We start from the raw sequence: 9,789 nt of genomic DNA on the forward strand, positions 1-9,789 counted from the left end.
AACAATTGTATCACAAAATATGACGTCACTGGCATGGAATTTCTAATAATAGGGGCGAAGAAAGTGCTTCAGCTCAATGTCGTTTTGACACCTTCTTATTTTTTCATTGTATCGCAATTTTGTGGTGTATTGAACTGTTAAAAATTGATAATGAACTGAACCGAGCCCAATGTACTATTTTAGATGGTAAACGAATTCCTGTTGGCAACACGAAATCTGTCGTCTCGATGATTTCTCGCACAACCAGGATTATCGAACAAATGTTTACCAACGCCAGAAGTTATGGCCTTTTCTTGTTCTGAATCAAGCTCCAGGGGATGAGTCATCACTATGACCAGAAATTGCCTCTAATTCAGACGATCGAAGAAGAATTCAGAATCGTGCAAATGTTCGGTTCACGTTCGAGTTCGTTGTGAACCTTAATAATTAGGAGGTTCGCGTTTGCAAGCAGGGCCTATACTTAGGGTTGCATTTAAAACCAAAATCAATTTAAAACAAACATGTTTAAAACAAGACCCTAATTAAAAACATGTTTTTTATTGTTTTTTATGTTTTTAAAAGAAACATGACCTCACGAATATTCAATTGTGACGTCATAGTGGATTGACATAGACAAATGAAAATATAGGGTAAAAATAGCGCCTTTGACGAAATATATGTACTATTGCTGTTGAACCGACTATTTTGAGGGTTCCAACCATCCCATATCGATATACGTCGGCTAAATCGGGTGGTAATTATGCGTAGGCTCATACAACATGCTTTGTGTAAAGTATATACACAATTATGGCATAATTTTACAACTTGAAAAAAACACAATTTTTTTAAAAAGGTTTTTTTTCAAAACACTGTTTAAAACATGTTTTAAACAAAGTGTTTTAAAGCACCGTTTGTTTTAAATGCAACCCTACCCATGCCGCTATTCAGGTATAAATATATCCTATGATTGACTTATGTTGTCAGGTCAAGAACAACTCGGGACTGTTGTATATGATTACTGCCGGTGCCGGGTTAAGTCTGAGCTTAGACTCACCGTTGGCTGCCTGAAAGTCATTAACAGATGTGGTCATAGTAAAGAAGTATATAGCCTATACGTTTACATTTTCTGATCAATCGAATAGGTTTCCCTACTTGCACAACCTTCTTAAGTGGTTAGTTGACTTCCATTTAACAGTTTTTAGGCATTAGTACGTACTTTTTAGACTTTCAGATTTTGTAAAGTAGAATGTAGTTTTGGGATATGTTTACCACCGACTCCAACTTCGACTCCAGACATTTTCAATCGACCGACTCCGACTCTGGAGTCTTTAAACGTACCGACTCCGACTCTGGCTCCGACTCCGACTATTTTCCTCACCGAAATCCGACTCCGACTCCAATAGTACTACAAATTTATTTCGAAAATTATATGCCACGGTGACGGTGAAATGACCTTCACATAATCATTCCACATATGAAAACATATTATTCACGATGGCATGCAAAATTGTTTCATTGTGGTACACATCTCGAAATATTCACTGTGAAATTAACATGATAGTATTCATTTCAAAACATCCTTCTTTTTATTCTAATTACAAGTTTTTATAGCATTGACAATTTAGGGATACTCTGATATGTATGAATCATTCAAACATGATATATATCTACTTTTTCGAAGTGCTCAAGTAGTTTTCCTCTACTTCTGGTACTTACTCAAGTAAATCTTTTGTTTCCCGCTACTTCTACTTCGTAATATTTTGTGAACTACTGTCTTACTTTCCGCTATTTTCAGTTTCTCAAATAGAAGTAGTTTAATCCCCCAATAAGAAAGATAGCCTACGGAATTTCGGGGCTGTTTTCACGTAGTACCAACATTTAATTTTCATAAAAGTCACGTAATACCCAGAATTTTCGTTGCGCTTCGCGCACAGTAAATATGGAGTGAAAAATATGTTTTAACGAAAGTATCGCTCAATATAATTTAGATACCGGGTTGCGGAGTTCCGTTCATACCGCATTGTCACCTATATCGAATATTTCATCACAGTAAGTATGCCCCCCCCAAAACTTTTGAAACTACCGTTTCGCAATCTAGCAATTACCCATTATACCTAGCTACCCATTATACCTAGCAACCCATGACGTGTCCTAATCTGGAAATAGGGACTTTGACTTTTTTGACGCTAAACCTGTTTTAGCATACCACCGTTGAAACTTACTGGACAACAGACATGAAATATATATTTTCCGCTTTTTAGAAGTAGTTTTTTTCTTCTTTCAATTACGACTATTATACGTTGAGTTCTAATGATGGTTTCAGGTCTTTTCTCTGGAGAACATTCATATTGAAGTATAGTGTAGTAGCCTAATCCCGTATATTTTCCGAAAATAAAGCTAACTATGTGGAATTTTTACCATCTGCCATATTTTTAATTAACGTATACTAATCGCGCAAAGTGTTAAAGCCGTATCAGACACAACTTCTATGTATTTCAGTTCGACTGAACTAGGGGCCTTATAATATGGGGGAGGGCGCCATGCTATGATATTCTCTAAAACGGGCTGTTCGAGTAACCAAGGGATTAGTATCGCATTTCCATTTCAATACTATCCTTCACGTCCCATGGTGTGGACGACTGCTTATTCTGTCAAAAGTTGACGCCTACTGGGGTGCATCAATATGAATCAAGTTCTCTACACCTGTACAATTATGCATTTATTAACGAGTTTTATACTCAAATAAATGATTAAGCTGTAAATAAAGCAAGGAAAGACTAAACCGAAACTTGCACTTATCACTACCTTCAACTCCAGTGAGTTGACACAAAAGTCTTTGTCAGCATGAACACAAGTCATGCGTGACGGTATGAGCCATAACCATACATCCCCCCACAACTCCGATAAAGGCACAATTTGAGGAGTTGAAAAGAAAAAGGCGCAACAATAAACATGCATCAGTATGAATACAACGCGCCAAGGACATAGTCTTTGTGCCAAAGTGGAGGATTTTTGACACGGTTTGACTTGCGGCCACCATCAGCACTGGTTGATGGTGAAGTACCAGGAGAGTCATCATCATCATCCATGTACGCATCGTCAACATCATCCACAGGCTGGTCGTTGCAATGTTTTTCCTCGTGTGCGTCATTGAGAATCCTCTGCACGGGATTCGCACCATCAACATGCGGTGACTCAGTTGTCGGCACGGGTGATAAAGTTTCCGTACTATGCTGCTTTTCAGTATATCGACAGAATGGCTGTACTTTACGAAGGTACTTTCTGTTTCGCAAAGTCAATCTCCCGGACCCATCAATCTTAACAAGATACTGGTCATTGCCGTTACACTGAACAATCATACCAGTCTTGTCCCATCGAAGAGGGAAACGTCCATGTTGATTTTGTACACGACATATGTCCCCCACTTCAAGGGGTGCCAGATTATGAGTGCGTGGTCGCAAAGATTCGAGCTGCTTAGCGAACCTGGTACGTAATGTACGTTCTCTTGTTTGCCATAGCTTTGTCCACATCGGTCTTACGATATGTCCGTTGAATACTGAACCAACTTTCTTGAATGGCAGAGCGTCTTTCAATGGTCTTCCAAAAACGATTTGAGCTGGAGACAGGCCATTGTCTGGATCAGGACAGTTTCTGAACTGTAACACGGCTCGTACAAATGAGTCGGTTCGGAGCTCACCATCCTGTGATATATTTCCAGTGATAAGTCGTTTAATTGACTTGACCGCAATTTCAGCCCGGCCGTTCGACCGAGCATTGTATGCTGAAGACAGTCTGTGCCGAACACCCCATCGACGTAGGAAATCTTGCGTACTATGAGCGGTGAATTCAGGTCCGCCATCGCTGCTCAGTTCTTCTACAACGCCGAATGTCATGAAGTAGTTCCGTAAAGCATCTTGCAGTCCAAGTGCACCAGAAGTTTGAGTGCCAGGCTTGATATGAAAGATTTCAGGCCAATTGCTGAAACGATCGATGGCTACGAGATACTGGTGACCTGCAACAGTGCAGTAATCTGCGGCAATAGCCTGAAAGGGGTATGTCGGGACGTAAGGATCACAAGGGGGCAAATGCGGCTGGCTCGGTGCGGACCTGCTACACGCATCACATTGTGCCCGCGTTCTTGCAATGCAAGCCGACATACCGGGCCAGAAAACAGTAGCTTGAGCTCTCTGTGACATGGCATTGATACCTTGGTGAGCAGAATGAAGGGTGTCACATATTAGTTTCCTCAGAATTGAAGGTATAACAACTCGATCATCATACATGACAACATCATCAACAATAGAAAGCTTACCACGATAGCGCCAATATGCTTGGACCTGAAACGGCAACTGTTCCGATCCACGCGAGAATCCTGAGACGATGTATTCCTTCAGCTTACTGAGAGTATCATCGCATAGGGTAGCTTTTCGCACATCCTCCCATGAAATGACTTTAATGGCGTTCAGGGATGCCCTTGTAGCTGCAATAATAGACGTCTCTAGTTGGTTGTTTTCATCGTGACCTGCTGCCACACAATCGACTGGGTCCAGGGAGGACCAGTGAGTCGTGTCCAGTGATGCGGGGATGGATACACTCATCGGTATGATCGGATAATCGCTGATGTGCCTAGAAAGACAAAGTGCGTCGACGACACAGTGTTATGGGATGACAGTCTGTCTGAACATTGGTGGAGAATGATTCATTATCTCGAACTGATGGGACGCAATGGCATCATTCTTAACCCTTCGAAATTTCAGTTTGCATGTAAGCATATTGAATTTGCAGGATTGGAGTATTTGGTTGTATTAAGCTTAATCATGTACAATTATGCATTTATTAACGAGTTTTATACTCAAATAAATGATTAAGCTGTAAATAAAGCAAGGAAAGACTAAACCGAAACTTGCACTTATCACTACCTTCAACTCCAGTGAGTTGACACAAAAGTCTTTGTCAGCATGAACACAAGTCATGCGTGACGGTATGAGCCATAACCATACAACACCATCCGCACAGCTCCATTTGCAGTTATTTGACAGTCCATACGAACGAATTACGATCGTTTTAACAACTACTTACTTACTTGAGTAGATTTAAAATCACTCAATTCTACTTATACTTCAAGTAGTTTTAGGTTGCGCATGAAAGAAGTACATCTACTCGTACTTGAGTAGATTTTTGGCGCTACTTCTACTTCTACTTGAGTAGCTTTCTTCACTACTTTGACCCCCTCTGTATGTATCCCATCCTGTATAATTAAAATGTGAATATAAACAATAGCAGTGTAGCTCTCGCGTATGACTCGACAACTAATACAGAGATCTACAAATTTTATCACTAAACACCATATACTGATGACAAGTACACACTCTCTCACTACCAATAGACGATAGTAGAAACGAATTCTAGGAAGTAGTCAAATAACATATGTCTACATCAGTGGTTCCCAACCTTTTTTGGATGTCGAAGCCGCGTTTCAAACATCAGAGTATGTATGGGGCCGCATGGAACACGTGGGCGACTTATAACGAAAATTTAAAGGTTGCTTGCCTTCCTCTGGATCTTACCATCCAGCTAATTCAAAAGCATGCACATATAGACTTCTATAGATTCTATATCAGTTGTTTTAGCATTGATAGGCGCAGATTGGCGAGTGCTATACATTGAAATAAACTGAAAATACATATCATTACTTTACCACAACATACTAATATATCGCTATGTGATAGCCTTTTAGTCTTCATACATTCCAGCACTTAATTAGGGTTACCATATTTTGGAATCGGGAAAGGAGGACACTTTTTCAAAATTTTCAAACTTGGAATACCGGAGGAAAATCTTGTAAAATCGTAAATTTTTCGCACTTCGTGATCGGTTGACTAAAAAAAGGTCGTCTTTCTCGCTCAGCGTCCAAAATACTGATTTTTTCCTTCAGTATGGTAAACCTAACACAAGTTTGCAGGGGATTATACGCCAAGTAATATTGAAGTTTTTGCAAGTTATACTTGACTATGAGCCGTTATTTTGATATTAGTAAAATTGTGTCCAAATTTACTCTTCAGAGAAACGATATATAAAGGTCTATGACCAGCAGAACTCGAGATATATCCTTGTTGGACGGATATAGGCCCTATTCATCCATGCGTTTGATGATAGTCTGCAAGAATTCTCTTTCCTGGTTTTCAGAAGCGGCCTTGGATGGCTTTAAACGTCAATAATATCCCTCATTTTAGCATTCATACAGAAATTGACTGCACCTATTCATAGAAACAAATACCAACTGCCGTCTATTATATTTTGTGGCATATTTAGAGGTCAATCAGAGCTGCAAGAAAGCCACCTTCAAGCCGCATGCGGCTCTGAGAAGCGCGGTTGGGAATCACTGGTCTGCATGCACTTAGTCAACTATCAATGGACTAGGACTATTGCACCCTTTTTTAAACATTTGCTCGACCCATGTGGCTGCTCTACTTACTAGAAATATTTTTGATTTCGTCAAGTGGGAAGCAGTGTTTGGTTATATTTTCGTCAATGCTACAAGTGATACTGTTACTCACAAAACCAGAAGATGTATTTACTGTTTCATAATATCATGGTATCATTCCAAAAATTGAACCAATTTGTGACTGCATCTGTAATTTTGTGTTGGTCGCGATTTGGTTGAAACTTTTTCCTCTAACCAATTGAATTGCAATTTGCAATCAATGTGCAGTTTTATATAGTTACTAATAACTGTGATTGTTGGTAGGCTACATACAAACCCTATTTTATTTATTATTAGCAATTTTAAGAGAACTTTGAAAGCACTTGTTTTCATAGTATATTAGAGAAGTTGAAGTCGGAGTCGAGAGCATTTTCACAAACTCCGACTCCGACTGCAGTCAATATTTTTTACGACTTCGACTCCGACTCCATCCAGGTAAAATGAGCGAAACTCCGACTCCGACTCCAACTCCACAGCCCTGATCGTGGTAACTGAAGATATATTCGAAAATTTTGTACTAAAAAGAGCTGGATGTCTGATTCCAATCTAGTCAATACATCTATTTTACGCGCGTGCATTCACAGTGTCGGAACGGTACCATCGGTAGCATCAGCAGTGTCATGAGAGACATCAGTCATTTTGCGTTGGTCGTAAAGATGGACGTTGCTATTTTGAAAGAATAGCCATCTTCGATCGGATACTAAAAGGATAGCCTATTACATCTTGACCAAGACTACTTTTTGAAACTACTCATGATGAGCATTTTTCAAATTTTCATTTTATACTTCCACTTGAAGTCAGTCAGTCATTTAGTGGAATTTGTATCCATTTAAAAAGATTCTAATATAATGTAAAGATGTTTAACAGAGATGACCGGACTAGCTATAGCTGCGCTGGAAGACGCCAGACAGCAGTCAGGTCTTAGAAATCGCTACTTCTACTTGTGACTGGGTAGAAATTTATGCCGTCGCTTCTTTTTCTACTAAAGCACCACGATGACTACTTTGACGAACTTTGGGTTATTATTATAATCAATATTTATTAATCAAGATTGTATGGTTAAAGAATGTTTACATTCCATGGCATCATCATCATCATCATCATCATCATCATTGGTTTATTAGCAATTTTATCAGTTCAATACACCACAAAAATGCGATACAATGAAAAGAAAGGAAGATGTCGGAGCGACTAGGAGTTGTCTATGGAATCGGACACCCACCTTGGCCTAGGCGATGTAAAGAGGAGGCATGCACACTGAATGAAAGTAAAGAAGATAGTATAGAAAAAGGAAGCGACAAGAAATAGGTCGGCATGTCATGGGAAGCGAGATCGATAGGTCAGTCGTGGTCCGGTAATCTTGAGGATGGACTGTGTTTATTTAGTAGTAATTGCTTGTATTTCGACTGACATGGTGTTTAGATTGGTCGGATTATAGCTCTCTATATTACTATTATACGTAAATAACTTTCACCTTTCTGTCTTTTCATTTTATCGGTGTAACTTGATAAAAAATGCTAAGAAACTACGGATGAATGAACATAGACGAGAATGTTGCTAGGAAGTCAATGTGCAGTCATCCGTCACATATACAAACAAATCTGGATAATAAGAGAAATAGGTTTCCATTTTATTCACAATCAGCTGATTGAGTATTCTTGGCGGGTTTTGCGGCGCCACAGGTGAAGGTAGTGAATTACTTGAATACTGTTGCTAATATGTGCACTACATTTAAGTATTTTGCCTATGGAAGTAATCTATGCGCGTATCGTCTCGTATTGAGCTCCCCGTCGCTTAAGAAACTGGGGATAGGCAAGCTCCCAAACTTTGCTTTGGAGTTCGCACGCTATTCAGAAAGATGGAAGGGCGGCGTGGCAACGATACGGGAATCCGACAATCCTCGCGATTATGTTTGGGGGCTGATATGGGAAATTGACTTAGCAGATCTACCAGCTCTGGATCATCAAGAAGGAGTGTCGCAAAATGTGTATCGCCCGTTGGAAGTAAATATTATCACACCAGGAAAAGAAGAATTGAAATGTAGAACATATCAACAGACTGACTTGGGTGGAAGGCATAAATACAATGACCCATCACCGCAATACCATGGTCTCATTTTGGAGGGAGCCAAGTATCACGGCCTACCTGCTCAATATATTGAAATGTTACAAAGCATCAAAACAAATGATAACACAGAAGAAACGCAAGTCATGAGAGACGTTCTGGAAATGAGACAGAGATTTTGAGAAACTTCCATGCGCTTTCCGTTTGTTTAGTGGCGTATTTTGTTACATGTGTTATAATTTTGAATTTGTCGCAATCGCTATCAGTGCATGTGAATGGTTGGCTCCCCCCATGTAAAATTCTAGTGATGGTTTCACTCTAATCAACAAGTAGGAGCGCACTTGACAGAGTATTTTTGGATAACATCCTAATACTCAATCGTCTTCTAATTCGTCATGCGTTGCAAAAGACAATACTGTGCCATTATTGGGTATTACGTTGATCAAAGTTATCCGCCTAAAATCTATCTTACAAATATTGTTACTTGACCTTGGTTTCAAAATATCGATTCAACGAAGAATTTGGTCAATAAATCTCTGACATAATGATAATATTAGGAAGGCTGTATACTGAATGATGATTTTTTCTTCCAGCCCTAGGTGTGTGTCCGATTTAAAGACTACTCCGAGTCGGTTCGGCACCTTCCTATGATTTCATTGTACCGTAATCTTCTGGTGTATTGATTGGATAAAAATATACCGTAATAATATACTGAACTGAACTCTATATAGGTTTATAAAAGTAATATGAATGCTGACTGAAATCAGTGCAAGCAAGTTCCGCGTACAGTACATTATCACTCGTTTTTCAATCTATTACATAGATACAGCCAACATGTTCCGATTACACTGGTACAAATATATATTCTATGCACTAATGGTTTGATTGTAAACAGGTCAGTGTTGAGAAAATAGTTGGAAAGGGTGTCTGGTCCAGGTCAATAACAACCAATCAGTTACCACGTGTAGTTACCCATGCGTCGAGCTTCATATCATTCATTTCTCACGGCACAGATACCGCACATAAGAATGGTGCATTATGTGTCCTAAGGAATTCACTCTACTACCGGTATAGGCTATGAAAACCCGGCATAACTGTGCACCATGCAAATTTTCATTACAAAACAGCATAATCTATTCCTTATATAGCTGCAACAAGCTTAAATTTTCCTACTATGCTATTCTATAGGATCACCAAATGGTTACTTTAATATTTGTTTCAATTGATCATGATTAATCCATGATTCTTTTTTAACAGATTTC

General features: G+C 39.3%; 3 protein-coding genes across 4 annotated transcripts in view; 2 read left to right on the forward strand and 1 right to left on the reverse strand.

The window, feature by feature from the left end:
* The window catches only part of LOC145434068 (uncharacterized), a 169,864-nt gene that overhangs the window by 125,223 nt on the left and 34,852 nt on the right, over nucleotides 1-9,789 (reverse strand). The gene's annotated exons all lie outside the window — the stretch shown is intronic.
* LOC145434080 (histone deacetylase complex subunit SAP30L-like) overlaps nucleotides 4,765-9,789 on the forward strand; it is a 127,625-nt gene continuing 122,600 nt past the window's right edge. The window contains exon 1 of the mRNA XM_080311370.1: nucleotides 4,765-4,787. The gene's annotated coding sequence lies outside the window, so the exon portion shown is untranslated. The remainder of the gene's footprint in view (nucleotides 4,788-9,789) is intronic.
* Nucleotides 8,182-9,404, forward strand: LOC145434077 (gamma-glutamylcyclotransferase-like). Its single transcript, XM_080311364.1, has one exon. It carries the CDS (start codon nucleotides 8,182-8,184, stop codon nucleotides 8,707-8,709), a length of 528 nt encoding a protein of 175 aa, XP_080167490.1. The 3' UTR covers nucleotides 8,710-9,404.

This window comes from Botryllus schlosseri, chromosome 2 (genome assembly GCF_051294905.1).
Source record: "Botryllus schlosseri isolate E-star chromosome 2, Bs_hap1, whole genome shotgun sequence".
In the NCBI taxonomy this organism is placed as follows: domain Eukaryota; kingdom Metazoa; phylum Chordata; class Ascidiacea; order Stolidobranchia; family Styelidae; genus Botryllus; species Botryllus schlosseri.